General features: G+C 42.2%; 1 protein-coding gene across 1 annotated transcript in view; it reads right to left on the reverse strand.

Moving 5' to 3' along the window:
- The window catches only part of DNAH9 (dynein axonemal heavy chain 9), a 336,995-nt gene that overhangs the window by 212,872 nt on the left and 104,312 nt on the right, over positions 1 to 19,811 (reverse strand). Inside the window, exons 30-35 of the mRNA XM_089663852.1 lie at positions 17,292 to 17,430; positions 13,003 to 13,290; positions 10,570 to 10,780; positions 9,217 to 9,344; positions 6,135 to 6,243; positions 4,002 to 4,149 (exon numbers count right to left, since the gene is read on the reverse strand). Of these exons, the coding sequence (XP_089519978.1) occupies positions 4,002 to 4,149; positions 6,135 to 6,243; positions 9,217 to 9,344; positions 10,570 to 10,780; positions 13,003 to 13,290; positions 17,292 to 17,430 (1,023 nt within the window). The remainder of the gene's footprint in view (positions 1 to 4,001; positions 4,150 to 6,134; positions 6,244 to 9,216; positions 9,345 to 10,569; positions 10,781 to 13,002; positions 13,291 to 17,291; positions 17,431 to 19,811) is intronic.

Here is a 19,811-nt window from a genome sequence, read left to right on the forward strand (position 1 = left end):
TCAGGTCCATTTTTAACCCCAGAAATGTTTACTTTCTCATTGCTGGCAAACTGATAAGAATACAGAGGACCATAGCATATAGAGATATATCTCATAGCTCAACAATGAGAATTAAAAATAAAGAACCTTAGCCCAAAGATGGGGTGAAACCTAATTTCCGCATTCCTCCAGTTGAAGAATGCTACAGCCCATATTTCCATTAGGGAAAAGTTGCTCCACTTTTCCCCTTTAGTAGAAAACCCATGTGTTGGGTAGGTGCAGTGTAGTGTGGTGACAGAAAACACACAGAATCCCTGATTGCAGAGCTTGTAAAACACTTCAATGGCTCGGTGGGGAAGCATACCCAACCAGGAAATTCATACCACTTTGAGCGGTGGGTCAGCAGTGAGTAGGCTCGAGCTGGAGACAGAGCCTGTCAAGCAGACTAGAGTGTGGACTGGCCGGTCAAACCTAAAAGGGAGATTGCCAAATTGCAAACAAAGACCCTAAGCTTTTTCTACTCCTCTGATACCTCTACCCACTTGGGAGTCCCTAACAGATGGGTATCCTGTACCTGCACTACTTGCCAAATGTCTGCTAATACCTGGGGACAGAGACCCAAGATGGCCGTTCAGGGTCACCTGGAATCAGAGAAGTCAATTGAAACGCTATCCCAGGGGTCTGAGGGAATCATGGAGAAACCCAGTTTCTCTTGACTTCCTCCCCAGCTACATTGCTGTTCTGGATGAGCACCATCTGCAGTGGAAAATGTAGACTGTCTGCCTAAACAATTACTACATCCTTCAAAATCAGATTTTTTTTACCCCAAATAATAGCATCCTCTCTCAGGGAACCATCCAACAGCCGACCCAAAAGTCAACTCCTGGCGCCAAAAACTGGGCACTACTCCCAAACAGGGTCTCATATCCCAGTACATAGGGGTGGTTTGGCAACTAAAGGGCTCCCTAACCCAACAGGGCCCACAACATTGTCTTAGTGTTGGTGACATACTAAAAGCCCAGGGGTATTACCAACAGTTTTAGGAGGGCTCATTAAGTTAGCGCTAGTGAACGTAGCAAGCATGCCCTGATGAAGGTTGAGTGTGTTTGGCCCTCAAAACGCATTGGATTTTTTCTGCTATAAATCAATTTTATCAATAAAAGTCTTGGACTCTTGGACACTCTCACTGGACGGTATGCATTATTTTACAGAGTGGCTGATAGAACTGGTTTACCAGTGCAGCTGGTAACAGCCTCGAATAGGCAGAGACTCCGCAGAACACCAGAAGAAGAAAAAATTCCTTGATAAAGAAATGCACAAATAAATACAGCTTTTTTGTTTCTGGGGTGTATCTAGAGAACGCCTACCTCTGGCTGACAGAGGAAACCGACTAGACAGAATAATATTAAAAAATGAGTTTAGGAGACAACAGAGGGATTTGGTTCTTTGTGCCTTCCGAATCGAGGATGAGGTCCTGCTTCTGCCATATGCTGCGTGACGCACGGCGAGCTTTGTGCAGCGGATGTAGCAGGTGCCTGTGCGTGCGATGCCGCTTTATGGATTAAAAAAAGAAAAAGAAGACTCCAAAGATATGAAATATGAAAGGACACCGATGTCTGATGACTATTTCATGGGGAATCTATTATATAAACATCCAAGTGAACCTTTCAGCCAGACAAAGCGCGCCCTAAAAGGAGCCGGGGACACTAATTAGTCCGCGTCCTCTTCATTACATCTTCTGTGCTGCCGGGCAACCGTGCGCCTCGATGGCTGCTCATATCCCCGGCCCATGAATTCAAGATGGACCCCAGCGAAGGAGCAAATGTACGGATATTTCTTTAATGAGGCTGTTTGTGTATACAACAATCATTATAAATAGATGGGGGATGTGGGGACTGTGCGAACATTGAACGCAACCAGTGGAAGGGCTGTTGGGCAACCATGACATGGACTTAAAGGGGAACAGGTAGACATAGCCTATCTGTAGAAAAGGATTTACCACTTAAAATATATCTTAGAATTAAGAACTCAAAGCGAGCTTTCACCACCTGGGTGCACTGGCCACCAACCCACCCAATCTTTTTTTTTTGTTAACCTTTTTTAATTTTTTCCATCCGCCCCACCTTCTGCCCCCCCCTCCTTCTTGAAGAGAAGGAAATTACGTCCTCTGAAGCCTCAAAGGACATGTACCTTACATATCCCGGGATGCTTCACTTTCCATTTACAGTGGCCAGAGGAGGCCAGGACATGTCATCAGGGGGCCTGGCTGCCAAAACCATAAAAAGGGGACCAACATTCAATGACATCAGGAACAAAGAGGGACAAGGCGTGTGTGTTCTGTCCCAATTTTATGTAATTTTTCTGTGTTGTATTGGATGCCATCAGGTTCTTAGGCCTCATGCACACTAGGTTCTTCTGAAAGTCTAACACCAGAAAAGCAGCGTTAAAAACATTCCTAAAGCCACGTTTTTCAAACATGTTTAAGAACATTTAGATGTGTCCAGGTGCATCAAGTGTTTGGACATTCATTCAATTCACTGGACAGAATATTTGTTTATTCTGATCACTGAAATTAATGAACGTTCAAGTGCTAAATGCACCTTGTGTTTATACGCATTTACACGTGTTTAGGCTTGTCGGGCATTTTTGTGCCAAAATATTCCTCTGCCTGTTTACCAAGGTGAGTTTAGTATCTTCCTCTGGCCTTCCCTCCTGTGCTAGGTAGTTCAGTTCTAGCTAAACCCTCCCAGTTTCTTCCATGTTAACGGAGTCAATATTGGTGCTTCACAGAGACAGAGTTATTGAGGTTGATGTACTAGAATTGGAGTGCGCAAAATCTGGTTCAGCTCTGCATAGAAACCAATCAACTTTCAGGGGTTTTTTTTTATCAAAGCTTAAAGTGTTACTAAACCCCCGGACCCCGCATTCACTATATCTGGTCTCCCCAGACCCTACATTCACTATATCTGCTCTCCCCGGACCCTACATTCACTATATCTGGTCTCCCCGGACCCTGCATTCACTATATTCAGGCTCCCTCAAGCCCCTGCATTCACTATATCCGGTCTCCCTGGACCCTGCATTCACTATATCCGCTCTCCCCGGACCCCGCATTCACTATATCTGGTCTCCCCGGTCCCTGCATTCACTATATCCGGGCTCCCTCGGACCCTGCATTCACTATATCTGGTCTCCCCTGACCCTGCATTCACTATATCTGGTCTCCCCTGACCCTGCATTCACTATATCTGGTCTCCCCTGACCCTGCATTCACTATATCTGGTCTCCCTGGACCCTGCATTCACTATATCTGGTCCCCTGGACCCTGCATTCACTATATCTGGTCCCCTGGACCCTGCATTCACTATATCTGGTCCCCTGGACCCTGCATTCACTATATCTGGTCTCCCAGCACACTCCATTCACTATATCCGCTCTCCCCAGATCCTGCATTCACTATATCCGCTCTCCCCAGATCCTACATTCACTATATCCGCTCTCCCCAGATCCTGCATTCACTATATCCGCTCTCCCCAGATCCTACATTCACTATATCCGCTCTCCCCAGATCCTGCATTCACTATATCCGCTCTCCCCAGATCCTACATTCACTATATCCGCTCTCCCAGGACCCTGCATTCACTATATCTGGTCTCCCACAGTACACAGAACATGGAAAGGCAATTATTTTAGTAAATATAAACTGCTAAATACCTTTTCTCATCAGCAGTATATAGCAGTCATGTGACTTCTATCAGTGTTCTGCAGAGCACTGGTTAAAGATTGTAGGAGGAGTTTTCTACTCTAGGAGGATGCAAAACCCCTGTCCTCCGTCTGGACAGTGCTGATTGGCCCTGTGCTGATCACATGCACTCCCCCAAGAGAAAAAAAAACAGTGATCTAAAGCAGAACTCCAGCCTGAATATTAATGGTAGCGGACACTGAAAACCACCCCAATTCTGATGGAAAGGAAAAAACAATATATCTCTTTAGAAAAGTCGTCCCTATGTCAGTCCACATACCTGGTCCTGAGCGTGTCCAGACACAGCGGTAGGTACTTATCAAACAGGATGGTCAGGTTGGCTCTCTCAGATTGCACTTCCCGCTTGTCGATCCAACTGGTGACTGGTGGGTTCCATCCCAGGTCTGCCGGGTTGATGTACAGAATGCCTGGAAAAGAAAATGAATGAATGCCTATTGGTAATTATTTTTTCCCAAACAATTTCTGAAGATACTAGCAGTCAGACGTGACCATCATCCAATGTCTGCCCATCTACATGTCTAAGTCTACAACATCTACAAGCAGTGAATAGACTCCGGCATTCTCTCCAGACTTGCTTGGTTGTACCGGCTCCTTTCCTGGACTAAATGGCTTCCTCCGATTCCACTGCACACTGTGAGCTTCTCACAATCTGCATTCCAAATGACAAAAAAAGTCAGCTAGAGACCCCTTATTTCCTGGCTGGGGGACATCCAGCATCATCTAGCCCCTTTCCCCCCCACATTGACTGTTAATTGCCTCAGAGTCACGTGTGGACGGTCTTCATGCAAATGAAGCCTGCCTAGGAATGCCCATTTCTCCAGACTGATACCTGGCATTTTGATATTTGCATAACCAGGGCTTTTTTCTCAGATAATAGGTGCATATACTCCCCAATTCTGAGCCCCCTCTTGTTTCTGCCCCCTATCCACCTCCAAGCACTGTCCCTTGGTTCCACCCCTTACCCACCTTCCAGTCCCGGCCCTTTTAGCGAAAACAGAACTAAGTATCATTTTGTGGTGCTAAGTAATTTGATTGAAAATTGCTAATGATAACAATGCAGTAAAATATATCCCCTGCAGCCAGCAACAATAAGCCCCCCCTCCCAAAACAACAACAGGCCCCCCTGCAACAATAGATCCACCCCAGGAACATTAGGCCCCCAGCAGCAACAGCTGATGTCCCAGCATTAATAGACTCTCCAGCATTAAGCAACAATGGAAGAAAAATATATTTGAAATATATTTTAAAAATATTCTTCCCAAATATTTTTAAAAAATACATTTCAAATATACTGTATGTCTTTAAAAATACAAATCTACATTTTTGAAATGCATCTAAAAATATATGTAAAAATATATGTTAAAATTACTTTTTATATGTTAAAAAAAATCTGAAGAATATATTTTTAAAAAATATATTTTTAAAAATATATTTTTTAAGCATATATTCAGATTTTTTTTAACATATAAAAAAGTAAATTTAACAAATATTTTTCATATACTTTGTAATAAAAACACATTTCAACATGTAGTGTATGTATATATATATATATATATATATATATATATATATTTTTTTTTTTTTTTTTTTTTTTTTTTTTTTTTTAATTTATTTATTTTTTTAAATATATTGAACATGGCCAAAATTGTAGAATTTCAAATATATGTCAATATATTTGGGAAGAATATTTTTAAAATATATTTCAAATTCTTCAGATTAGGTGCAGGAACTCCCCCCTTCTGAGTCACTTCTTGTATCCTCCCCCCTACCCACCTCCGAGCACAGTCCCTTGGTTCCACCCTCTACCCACCTCCCAGTACTGCTCCTTATAGAGAATATAGAGCCATGTATAATTTTGTGGTGCTAAGTAACTTAAATGGAATTTGTTAATAACAAGAAAAGCAGTAAAATAGATCCCCTGCAGCCAGCAGCAATAGACCCCCCAAGCAACAAAACACCACCCCAGCAACAAAAGACCCCCAGCGGCAACAACAGATCTCCCAGCAGCCAGCATCAGTAGACCTTCCAGCATACCCCAGCACCTCTTGCAATTAGATACATTCATTCCTGGAGGTGCCGGAAGTACAATCCCGCTAAAAAAAAAAGGCCTGTGCAAAATCATTACAAAAAGGTAAATCTGGGAATAGCTGTTTGCAGCATATTAAATAAAATAGATAATTTTAGACTCATCAAATTTTCATTGTAGCATTCAACTGATCAATGGAAACTAAAAATGTCATAAGAGTCCAATCCTCTAAACAGGGAAAGAGACTCCAGGCAGTGATTTATGCTGAGCCAGCAAAGCATTTTAGCTCAACAAACTGTATTTCAGAATTTTCTCCAATGGATCAGGACAACAACACTCCGAGAAGCAATGTGATCTACTCCGTACCGGCTCTGGACACGGTGGCAGGGGTCGCCGTCCTCAGGTGACTGATCTCAAACACCAGCCTCATGGTGGGATTCAGAGGAATACGCTCGTTGCTAGCCAGTGTCAAAACCTGAAGAAAAGATCAATATGAAAACATGTTTACAACTTCAACATGAGTCAGCTGTGAAAAGCTTCCCATTATTACAAGAGGCAGCATTTTGTTGAGTTGTGGACCTCCTCAGCCACAGAGGTGCATGGTAGCATTGATTATCTAAAGAAGTAGAACAACCTTCTCAACTAGGGTTCCTTTGAAAGGTTACTAGGGGTCCTTGAGCAGAGGAACTTTAATCTCCAACCTACATCCACCACCAAATTAGGGGAAGAATATGCCCTTGACATCCAATGTAAGGGTTTACTTGTACATTGACCACCAACCAAGGGTTCACTTTTAAAATGACCAGCAATGTAAGAGGCAACTTTGACAATGACTGACAATGTAAGGAGACATTTCTTTAATGACCAGAAATGTAACGGTCACTTCTACAATGACCACTAATGTAAGGGGTCAATTCTACAATGACCACCAATGTAAGGGGTCACTCGTACAATGACCACCAATGTAAGGGGTCACTCGTACAATGACCACCAATGTAAGGGGTCACTCGTACAATGACCACCAATGTAAGGGGTCACTCGTACAATGACCACCAATGTAAGGGGTCACTCGTACAATGACCACCAATGTAAGGGGTCACTCGTACAATGACCACCAATGTAAGGGGTCACTCGTACAATGACCACCAATGTAAGGGGTCACTCGTACAATGATCACCAATGTAAGGGGTCACTCGTACAATGACCAACAATGTAAGGGGTCACTCGTACAATGACCAACAATGTAAGGGGTCACTCGTACAATGATCACCAATATAAGGGGGCACTCTTGCAATCACCAGCAATATAAGGGATCATGCCTTCAATAACCAGCAATGTAAGGGGTCACTTTATGAATTAGAGATGGGAGGGTTGATTTACTAAGGGAGTAGAGCAGGCTCTCTCAACTAGGGTTCCTTCAAACTTTGCTAAGGGTTCCATGCACAGAGGAAGCTTGATCTTTAACCCCCACCCATCACCAAACTATGATGGGTGCACAGTGGAATATTCCCTTGACAACCAATGTAAAGGGTCACTTCTAAAATGATCAGCAATGAAAAGGGTCATTTCTACAATGGCAAACAATGTAAGGGGTCACTTCTACAATGACCATCAATGAAAAGGGTCATTTCTACAATGGCAAACAATGTAAGGGGTCACTTCTACAATGACCATCAATGAAAAGGGTCATTTCTACAATGGCAAACAATGTAAGGGGTCACTTCTACAATGACCATCAATGAAAAGGGTCATTTCTACAATGGCAAACAATGTAAGGGGTCACTTCTACAATGACCATCAATGAAAAGGGTCACTTCTACAATTACCAATATTGTAAGGGGTTGCTTTTACAATGACCAACAATGTAAGGGGTCACTTCTACAATGACCAGCAAAGTAAGGGGTCACTCCTGCAACAACCATTAATGCAAGAGGTCACTTCTACAATGTCCATCAATGTAAGGGGTCACTTTTACTATGAGCATCAATGTAAGAGGTAATTTCTACAATGACCATCAATGTAAAGGGTCACTTCTACAATGACCATCAATGTAAAGGGTCACTTCTACAATGAACATCAATGTAAAGGGTCACTTCTACAATGACCACCAAGGTAAGGGGTCACTCTTTCAATTACCTGAAATGTAAGGGGTCACTTCTACAATGATCATCAATGAAAAGGGTCACTTCTACAATGACCAATGTTGTAAGGGGTCACTTTTACAATGACCAATATTGTAAGGGGTCACTTTTACAATGACCAATATTGTAAGGGGTCACTTTTACAATGACCAATATTGTAAGGGGTCACTTTTACAATGACCAATATTGTAAGGGGTCACTTTTACAATGACCAACATTGTAAGGGGTCACTTTTACAATGACCAACATTGTAAGGGGTCACTTTTACAATGATCAACAATGTAAGAGGCCACTTCTACAATGACCATCAAAGTAAGGGGTCACTCCTGCAACAACCATTAATGTAAGAGGTCACTTCTACAATGACCACCAATGTAAAGGGTCACTTCTACAATAACCACTAATGTAAGGGGTCACTTCTACAATGACCAAAATTGTAAGGGGTCACTTCTACAATGAAAAGCAATGTAAGGGGTCACTTCTACAATGACCATCAACATAAGGGGTCCCTCCTACAATGACCATCAATGTAAGGGGTCACTTCTACACTGACTAGCAATGTAAGGGGTCACTTCTACAATGACCATCAATATAAGGGGTCCCTCCTACAATGACCATCAATGTAAGGGGTCACTTCTACACTGACTAGCAATGTAAGGGGTCACTTCTACAATGACCATCCATATAAGGGGTCCCTCCTACAATGCCCACTAATGTAAGGGGTCACTTCTACACTGACTAGCAATGTAAGGGGTCACTTCTACAATGACCATCAATATAAGGGGTCCCTCCTACAATGACCTCTAATGTAAAAAGTTACTTCTATACTGACTACCAATGTAAGGGGTCACTCCTATATTGACCAGCAATGTAAGGGGTCACTCCTTCAATGACCACCGATGTAAGAGTTCACTTCTACAATGACCCTTGTTAGTACATGAGCATTGCAGCACAGCTAATTGTCTCCTTGTGCTGATCCTCCTTCTCCCAATCTGAGCTCTTCTGTACCATGGCAGACCAATAGCAGGTCAAATTCAGGCACTTACACTGTTTGTATTTTTTTTTAAATATATTTCATGATGTATTACTGCAGAGCTGGATTCATTTTTGTTTTTTATATCTGCTTGGTGTTAAGCTTTAAAAATGACCCTTTCTTTGCCCATGGATTTCCTGTCATGCGATCATATGAAGGAAAATGGCTTCTGGTAGCCATTAGGCAGGATCTGAACACTGACCTTGGCTCAGACATAATGCTCATGGTTGACACAGAAAGATTTCCGTATGAACTCTTCCCCAACCTCACGTACCTTATTATCATCCATGACTGTATTCAAGGACTCAATCCACATTGGATCAATATCTCCATCAAGAACTATCCACTTGGGCCCGTCATGTGTTATGTTTGCCAGTTCACGCATGATTGAGGAAAACAGCCCTGCAATACAAACAGAATATTAATTACTGACTTCAGAATCTTCCCATTTCTGAGGATCGGCTCCCCAAATACCATATATTACACTGGACCGGGAAAGAGCAAAAAGGACTCATTCTTTTTCTTCTATTCTAGTTTTTAAATAAAACCCTTTGGATTGGACAAACAGTAGACATAGATCTAATGTTCCATTCTTCAATGGCCAAAAATTAACAGTGTTGAACCTTTTTCTACAGCTTTCAATAAAATTACGTTCTTTGGCTCCTTAAAAAATAAGATATCCAAACTGAACATGTGATAACCAGATGTAATTCATGCTAAAAAAAACCCTACAAGTCGAGTAGATCCGGAATTGTTTGGTGGTGGTCTAATGATTAGGGTTCTTTTTCAGCGGGAACATGGGGGAACGCAGTACTGGCACCTCCAGCACTGAATTTATGTGATGACAAGCCGTGCTGGGGTGTGCTGGAGGGTCTATTGATGCTGGCTGCTGGGGAATCTATTGTCACTGGAGGAGGTTGGGTTTATTGTTGTTGCTGGGGGACCTATTGTTGCTGGTAGGGATCTTATGTTGCTGGGGGGTCAATTGTTTCTGGGAGGGATCTGCTGTTGAGGGAAGGGTCTATTGTTGCTTGCTGTTGGAGGGGCTATTGTTGATGATGAGGATCGTTTGTTGCTGGAGGGAGTTTATTTTTGCAGAGGGTCTATTGTTGTGGGGGGATCTATTGTTGCTGGGGGGGAGGGGGGAGTATTGCCACTGCCTTCAGGGGATCTATTTTACTGATTTTCTTGCTATCATTAACAAATTCTATACAAATTACTTAGCATCACAAAACTTATACTTGGCCATGTATTCTTTAAAAGATGTGGTATTGGGAGGTAGCGGGTGGAACCAAGGGACAGTGCTTGGAGGTGGGTAGGGAGCAGAGACCAGGGGTGACTAAGATAGCTGCACCTATTCCATGAGAAAAAATGCTCAGGATGAAGGTGGACTTATTTCTTCCTGCTTTCAAAGCTATTCCAGACACACATGCAATGTGGTAAATCTTGAGCCATGACCTGCTCAATAGACAGGACAAAGGTGCCAGGACTGCATCCCTTACCAGGGTGTGTATAGTCTAGCCAAGGTCAGAAAGAACCCTTCAAGTTTTATATACTGCCTGTCTCACTAATAGTGAAAAGAACACATTTCATTCATCTGCAAGATCTTTCCAAGAAACTGACGTACCGTCCTTCCACTCTCGAGTAGCTGGATTAATGATGCCAAACAACTCATCGTTAGTGACTGCTTTGGGGTTCAGGTCAGTCCACACAGGACGTCTCTTCATGATCTGGTAGGTTTTGTTCAAAGACTTCAGGACTTGAGATTTCCCAGTACCAGCATTGCCAACGATGAATACAGAATGACGGACAGCAAGTAGTTCTTCAAGCTGAACCACCTACAAGGAACAGGCAGAATTTACTGGATGTCACTCCGGGGGGAGGGGTCTGACCATACAATCTTTGATCTCTCCCAACAGGAACAAACAATTTATAGTTGGCAATCCATTAGATCAATATGACACACACGGGGAAGTGGATTTTGATCGATAGTTGGGAGATACGATCATAAGTTATCGATTCCATATTTGTTTCCCCATTCAATTTCATAATATGATTGATCAGATGATCGAATTTATGAACAAAGCATTTCAGTGTTGCCAATTGATGCAGAACAATTGATAGTTTACCACCCTGGCCAGTATAAATCAAGTCTAAATTGACTGGAAGGGAAATTATGCATATTTAATTGTTTGCCAAATGGATCTTTTTGATTGTATCAACTGGATAGTAAAATCAAATCAAATGTATGGCTACCATTAGATGAACTTCTGGTGGCAATGTTTTATGAGCTGTCTACATGGTCATTTTATAATTTTACTGTCTCCAAAATCCATATAATCGTCATTTTTTATTTTTGTATCGCCTCCCCATAACACAAATTGAAACTTGCTCTTTCAAATTGCAGCTATTTTTTTCAAATCTGACTCGTGTCTTCAAAAATTGCAATCATTACTACTAGAATTACCCAAAAAAACCCTTATTGACATCTATGATAATCCAAAATGATCCACCATGCAACTTATATACATAATATGGCCAAAAGTCTGTCAATACTTACCATCATATGGATAATATAGGGCAATGATTGAGTTCAAGTGTTTCAAATGAAGGGTACTACCTCTAAAACAGCCGGTGGGACAGGCAAAACCAGTCAGCTTTCCAGCCTGTTTCCCATTTTGTAATCTGTTGGGATGCTTCTCCCTCTCTACATCCTCCATGTAAGATGAGACCATGGGGCGCTTTCTGATACATCTATGAAGCACTGCCATTATGGAGCATGGCCTGGATTCCCCTGAGACCCTACTGGATGGCTAAATATCACTTTGCTTCACTACTGGACACTTACTACTTGGAACTTTCCCTAATGATTTGGTGGTTTCTATTTAAGGCATTCACTAATTCTGCCTCCTTTATTGGATAAATACTTCTATGATGATTAATTTCTTTCGGAGTCTTTCAGCATCCCAAGCTAGCTGGTGGCTCCCTGAACTGGCAAATCAATATACATGACTGTAAATCTTCTCACATAAGCATTCTGTTATCAGCATGACAAATCCGTAATAAAATGGAAAGATACACAGTCCAATTGCTTTTGGAGTCTTCCAGCAACCTCAGCAGGCTGGTGGCTCCCTTGTTTGCCCATTAAACCACGTAGCTGGGATAATTTCATATAACAATCATTGGTGAGACATGCTACAAATGGGAGGATTCAACATCTTGCTTAACGTTCAAAAGGGCTTTGAATGTTTGTCAAGTCACTGAATGGATGGACTCTTAGATATAGTTTTGTTTCATATTGGGAACGTTGGATTTTGTATAGTATAGGTTTTCAATAAAGATTTAATATTTTGCCATTTGTGTGTCTTGAGCTATTCGCTGGGGTTTTTGCCCTCTTCAAGGATACGCAATAACACTTGTAGATTGAGGATGAACTTAAGTTTGGTTTTTATGTTTTTCTTTTTCCTATGTATATGTATAATGACAGCTCCCTTAAATAAACATAAACATATTTTTTTGGATCTTGAGGACACATTTTATTATGAATTTTGGTACTACAGCGTGCTCTTAAAATCTTATGGTATGTGTTTGGTGAAGATCCTTTTCTGTCCCAGCATGACTCTCCCTTGTGTACAAAGTCAGCTGCATAAAGACATGGTTTGACGGGTGTGGAGGGACTTGAGTGGCCTACACAGAGTCCTGAATTGACCCTAATTTAATTGCATTCCAATTGTGCGCCAAGTCTTCTCATCCAACATTAGTACCTGACCTCACAAACTGGTACAAATTGCCATAGACAGTCCAAAATCAGATGGAAAGCCTTCCTAGAAGGGTGGAAGCTACTCCATATTAAATGGCCATAGTTTTGGAATGGAATATCCAACAAGCTCCTATAGGTGTAATGGTCAGGACTCCACAGACTTTTGCCTATATAGTGCAGGACTATACTTTCACATTATCATGCGCCACGATGCAGCCGAAAAAAAGATTCTTTTCAGATACAACAGAATAAATAAAATGTAACTACACATTAAACTTACACAACAATCTCCTTTTTTACCTTCAGAACAAAATTATCTTCAGCTTGTAGCTTCAGGTCCAGTACAGCCTGCTTCACAAACTTCTCAAAGTCCATGTCCCTCTTCCGAGGGACATCCAGGGCTGGGAACAGATCTCCGATGAGACCCATGAACACAGGCATGTCATCTGTCACTATCTTGGGAATGTTGAAATCTCGCAAGGCTCTCATAAGGACCTGGTCTTCCGGGCGATCCGGGTCTCCTCTCTTTAGAGAACCAGCTACCACCAAGACAGACTTGATGGCTCTCAAACCCCAGTCATAATGGTCCTGCATTAGTAACAGAAGATAAAAGGGGAGGTAGGTACAGTTTCTGCATTTGTAACATATATTTTACAGGTTTAGGAATGGAATTCACTTTCTTGAAGGGTTATGAGGGATAGGTGGCTCGGCCTAAACACCATTCCCTCTCATAAGCATGGGTTAGCTAATCCGTGTTCTGGCATGATTCAAAATGTTGAACGATCACACCACCCAGAACTAATATGTCAATGTGTGATTCAACCTTCTAAGGGACAATTGTGCATGCCTTATGACACGGGTGAGGACATCAGTGTGTAAGTTCCTCTAATGCAGTGAATGATGTGACTGGCTCAGTGTTCTTTGTACAGCACTGCGGAATATGTCAGAGCTTTATATGTGTTTAAGAATGATAACAGCGTATGACTGTGATGGGACATTAGAGTGTAAGCTCCTCTGGTGCAGATTGTAAATAGCTCAGTGTTCTCAGTACAGAATTCTGAAATGTGTCAGAGCTTCATAAGTGTACAATAATAATAGTGTGTGACTGTGGTGGGACATTAGACTGTAAGCTCCTCTGGTGCAGAGACTGATGTAACTAGTTCAGTGCTCTCTGTACAGCACTGCAGAATCTGTCAGAGCTATATAACTGTATAATAATAATATTGGTGTGTGACCATGTTTGGTGAAAGAGTTTTTGTCTACACAGGCAAAGGGGCATTTTGAGCACTTCCTGCCAACCCCCAGGTGATCTGGATCTGTTTTTTACACTATGATTTCTTGTATAGTGGTGATCACTGTAAAAGCAATAATTTTAACTGTTATGATTGGCATTCATTCATGATTATTGTTAACTATGATTGGCCCTGTACAATATAATCACTGTGACCAATCACTGTGACCACCGTCCTGTACCATGTGATCACTGTGACCAGAGAGAGCAGCCCTGTACCATGTGGTCACTGTAACTGATCACAGAGATCACAATAGTAAAACATTCATAACAGTTGTATTTACTTATAATGTGATTACTGTGATTGGTCACAGCAATCACATGGTACCTGGGCCAATACCAAGCACTGTGATCCACCGGATCCTTGCACATACAAGGAGATAGATATATATATGACACACAAATATATATATATATATATATATACACACACACACACATATACACACATACATACTATTTATACACACACACAAACATACACACATACACACAGTACATCGGCCAGGCGGGAAGTGGTTAAATTCCAAATCCCCAGCAGGTGGCTAGGGATTCAGATTTTTCCGCCCCACCATCCTGGCGCCCCAAGGTGGATGCTCAAGCAGCCTTATGCTGAGGCCAGCCCTGTCTGTGACTGTGGTGTGAACATTGGAGTGTAAGCTCCTGTGGACCAGAGACTGATATGACTGCCTTAGTGTTCTCTGTACAGCACCATGGCATACATCAGAGCTAAATAAACTGTAAAATAGTGTGTGACTGTGGGGGGACATTAGAGTGTAAGCTCCTCAGGTGCAGAGACCTGCTCAGTGTTATCTGTACAGCACTGCAGTATATGTCGGAGCTATAGAAATCTATAATAATATTAGTGTGGGACTGTGGTGGGACATTAGACTGTAAGCTCCTGTGGTGCAGAGACCGGTATGACTGTGTACTCTATACATAGCATATTAGTGTGAGCATAATAGTGAAATTCACATCAACAATCTGAGATTTAGCATTTAAGCGAATAAAAAAAAAAAAAAAGATCCGGCAGGGACATTGGCAGAGAGAGGGTTAAATCGGCCAAGTGACCATGACTCGCCATAAAACTCGGCAGGACAGCTTCATTCAGCCGTACAATTTAAATCTCCAGCGGCTGCAATCATTACTTCACACTCAGTTCCAGCTCAACTCCCAGTCCAACTCAAACCGTTTAAACTTCAAACAACCTTTTCCCTGACTGTACTTGTATCTCGCCGGCTGCCGACTCATAATCAATGGGGCCCTTTGTCACATACAGTATTGTAGGCGAGAGCAGGATTGGCCGCTTCACTGAGCCACAGAGGAAGGATAGATTGTTCTGCTCCGCTGCTAAATTACAATGTCACACGCAGGCTCGGTAAATCGGGTTTGATACTGTAACCTTTATGCCGCAGAAGAAAGATGAGCGCGGCAACGGATTCAGCATTAAAGTACAGCAATGTCTGTCTGGCCAAGCATGGAGAGTAGTAATGACTCCTTTCAAGAGTGGTCTGCCAGGCTTAGCGGTACACGAAGGACGGAGGACACATTAACAGAAGAGATCAGAAGTACATAAATTGGGGGGGTGGACAAAGGAGGGAGAGAAATAATAAAGAGAGAAAGAGAGAGGGAAGAAACTGAGAGTGAAAGAAAGGGAGTCATTAAGGGAGTCATTAAGAGAGGCATAGAGGGAGAAAGAGAGTGAAAGAGAAAAACAGAAAGAAAGAGATGGAGTGATAGGAAGTTAGAGGAAGAATGTAACAAAAGGGGGTTACGGAAAGAGAGAACGAGCGAAAGAGTGAGAAAAGGAGCAAAAAAAAAATAAAAAGAAATATAGAGGGAGAAATAAGGAAAAGAGAGGAAGGGGAGAGAGAGGGAAAGAGAGAGAAAGGACGAGATAAAGAAAGGTAGAAAAAAAAGGTAAAGAAAAAGCTGGAAAAAAGAAAGATGACAGAAAGAGAGAAAGAAAGAGAGAGAAAAAAGAAAGAAAGGAAGGAAGAAAGGATGAGGAAGGAAGAAAGGATGAGGAAGGAAGAAAGAGAGGAAGGAAGAAAGAAAGGGGAAGGAAGAAAGAAAGGGGAAGGAAGAAAGAAAGGGGAAGGAAGAAAGAAAGGGGAAGGAAGAAAGAAAGGGGAAGGAAGAAAAAAAGGGGAAGGAAGAAAGAGAGGAAGAGGAAGGAAGAAAGAGGGGAAGAAAGAGAGGAAGAAAGAAAGGAAGAAAGAGAGGAAGAAAGAGAGGAAGAAAGAGAGGAAGAAAGAGAGGAAGAAAGAGAGGAAGAAAGAGAGGAAGAAAGAGAGGAAGAAAGAGAGGAAGAAAGGAAGAAAGAAAGGAAGGAAGAAAGAAAGAAAGAAAGAAAGAAAGAAAGAAAGAAAGGAAGGAAGGAAGGAAGGAAGGAAGGAAGGAAGGAAGGAAGGAAGAAAGAAAGAAAGAAAGAAAGAAAGAAAGAAAGAAAGAAAGAAAGAAAGAAAGAAAGAAAGAAAGGAAGGAAGGAAGAAAGAAAGGAAGGAAGAAAGAGAGGAAGGAAGAGAGGAAGAAAGAGAGGAAGGAAGAAAGGGAGGAAGGAAGAGAGGAAGGAAGAGAGGAAGGAAGAGAGGAAGGAAGAGAGGAAGAAAGAGAGGAAGAAAGAGGAAGAAAGAGAGGAAGAAAGAGAGAAAGAGAGAGAGAGAGAGAGAGAGAAAGAGAGAAAGAAAGAAAGAAAGAAATAGAAAGAAAGAAAGCAAGCAAGCAAGAAAGAAAGAGAGAGAGAAAGAAAGAAAGAAAAGCAAGAAATAGAAAGCAAGAAAGAAAGAAAGCAAGAAAGAAAAGCAAGAAAATGAAAGAAAGTAAAAGAAAAGAAAGAAAAAGAAAAGCAAGAAAATGAAAGAAAGCGAGACAGAAAGCAAGAAAAGAAAATGGAAGAGAGAAGAAAGAGAATGAAAGAGAAGAAAGAAAAAGAAAAGAGTTGCCAATAACAACCATTGTTCATTTTTAATGCTACTACTGTATTAATTAAATCCAATGTTATATTCAGTTTGTTCTAATTTTGTTTCTCCAGTTTAAAGAATCGACAGAGAAAAGGACAGAAGAGAGACGAGGGACAATGAAGAGAACAACAAACATAAACTGACTGTAAACTAGAGACTAAATTGTAACATTATTAGCATCACAATAATTAATACATTTTTAAAATCAGACATTTTCTTCTTCTGGAGTACAATCTCCTTCATCTGAAGCGACGTCTTGTGATGTTTGTTCAGTGTCTATGTCAGGGGTATGTAAAGTCCCCTCAGGATATCATTTCTGCACAGGACACACGTACCTGTTTGGATAGAAGCTCCTTACACAGCTGATAGAGGGTGATGAACTTCCTGGCCAACAACCTGGCTTCGATAAAGCCCTCAGCCACCAACATGATCTCACAGATCAGTTCAAAATCGGGGACCACCATAGCGCATGGCCTGCAGGACAGAGGCATGTAAGTAACCTATCAGAGGCATTTCCAGCACTGCAATTGTAGATCATTACCTGGAGATCCTGCCAGTAACAGCACTTCCTGCTGTAGGCTGACAACGCTAAGCCACTGCCTCACAATCAGCAACAGCGTTGTCAGCCTGCCTTGTGCACTTATTAGGTTGGCTGTTGAGCTGCCTATCATCTATCCAGTGCAAGGCCAACTGAAGGAGGTGCATGAAGGCTGACAACCCTGCTGCTGATTGTGAGGTAGTGGCTTAGCGCTGTCAGCCTGCAGCATGAAGTGCTGTTACATCAGAATCTCCAGCTAAGGAAGTTTGCAACATACACACAAAAATGATTTGCTTAAATCGTAAGTTCACCTTTTCATTAAAATATCTTGGCAACCCCTCTGTACCCCACTGCACATAGTGGCCATGATGCCCACGCTGCTAGTGTAGTGGTCCGTAACACCGCAATACTCAGCCCCAAATGATTATCCATTATATTGATAGCAATGGAAAGCACTCATTGGTCACGTGACTACGATGACAATGAGGAGCTCATCTGAGGCTTCTTCTTAAGGCAAGCTGTCCCAGGGGGAAGAAGCATGGTCACGTGGTCGTACCAGCCAAGGAGTGCTTGCAATTTGAAGCATTATGATCAGGGGCGGACTGACAACTCATGGGGCCCCCGGGCAATAGGGGATCATGGGGCACGTGTCCTTGCCCAAACTCAAAAAAGCCTATGAAAAAGGTACCAGGGGCATCTCATGGGGCCCCCAACTGACCCCGGGCCCTCGGGCAGTGCCCGAGTTTCCAAATAGTCAGTCCGCCCCTGATTATGATACTCACTCTGGGGCTGTGTATTGCAGTACACGGTATATGGACCACTACTCTGGCTGTAGAGTCAAGGGGTGAAGTTAGTTCACCTTTTCATTTTTTCATGAAAAGGTGAACTTACCCTTTCACTGACCTTTATGTTTTTTCCTTCTATTCCCTTACTAGTTCAATGGGTCCTCCAGGTCCATACAAGAGTCTGTGTCCTTGACGCAGTCTCACAATCCTGAGAATCTCCATCCTTAGCCATGCATAGAACTGGGCTGACCACCAGAAAACTCAGCTGAAAACAGTTTTGTGATCTCTGTAGGATGTGTCATTCATTGGATTGGTGTAACCCAAGTGGAAACCTCCCTGAGCAGTTTAAAGGCACTAAAGGATGGTCATGGAGGCCATGCTTTACATGTTCCTGAATATGTGAGTTGGCACATCTTTAAGAGCTGAGAACCCATCAGCTACTTATAGTGACACAATAATAATCCAATCCATATTTGGGGGCCAGACCAGCATTGGAATGTAGACATAATTGAAGCCTCCCACCACTTCTAAGCATTTGATATCATCTGACCACTAGGCTTTAGGGCTTATATTGCCCAAGCCACGGTCACCCATTTTCAGTTCAATAGTGGGCCAGTCACTGTCACTCAGCGAGTGTACCAATAGTGTATCCAGTTTGAGTGTGCCCACTATTGAGTTTGAATTGAGTGACAGTGACTTGGGTCATATCAGTCCTAGTCCAAGTGGTCAGAGCATCTCCAATGCTTCTTAAAAGTGATGAGAGGCTTTCATTATAAGAGGCAATGCATACATTTCAATATTGGGCTAACCCCCAAAGAGTTTGTCCATAGATGTAGTTTAGGGATATTCATATGTCAGTTCCCTGAATACCCATTACAGGCTGATGCCATGGTACAGCTCTCTGGGATGAACAGTTTTGGTATGCCTACCTCTGCATACTCTTGAGGAATCAGAAATGAACACAGCCGCGAAATGCATCAAGTTGGGTGGTCCCCCATCTCACTGCAGAGCCAGCATTGGGGCATGCCAAAGAAATGAATAAAGATATCATATACTGAAGGTTGTTTGTTAAATGTATACAATAACTGGGCAATGGTATCCATGTGGTGGGGGACACAGGAAGGTTTTAATCATTCAAATAATGCCCTAGTTGTCTTGAATATTTACTTGTTTTTAAATATGTTTAATGTTTTTAACATGTTATCAATAATATATAATTAATTTATTTTTAATATTTTTGAATCCAAAAAATGTTTATACTTGAAACCAGGGATGCTGATAGGGGAATAAAGGTAGCCCTCACAAACTGGGCCCAGGCCCCATTAGGCTAGAAGTGGGGGCTAGTAGGGGATGACTCAGTCTACCACACGATTTCTCAACCAGGGTTTCTCCAGAGGTTACTTGGGGTTCCTTGAGCAATGAGCAATTTCTGCCTCTCAGATAAGTTCCCACTGACACTATTGATCTTTTTAGCTATCTATAAGGGGGTAATTTTTCCCAATGACCACAGGTGTATGGAGCATTCTTTCCAG

The sequence above is a fragment of the Staurois parvus genome, unplaced genomic scaffold (genome assembly GCF_062004578.1).
Source record: "Staurois parvus isolate SC_StPar_1 unplaced genomic scaffold, SC_StPar_1.0 ptg001787l, whole genome shotgun sequence".
NCBI classification, from domain to species: Eukaryota; Metazoa; Chordata; class Amphibia; order Anura; family Ranidae; genus Staurois; species Staurois parvus.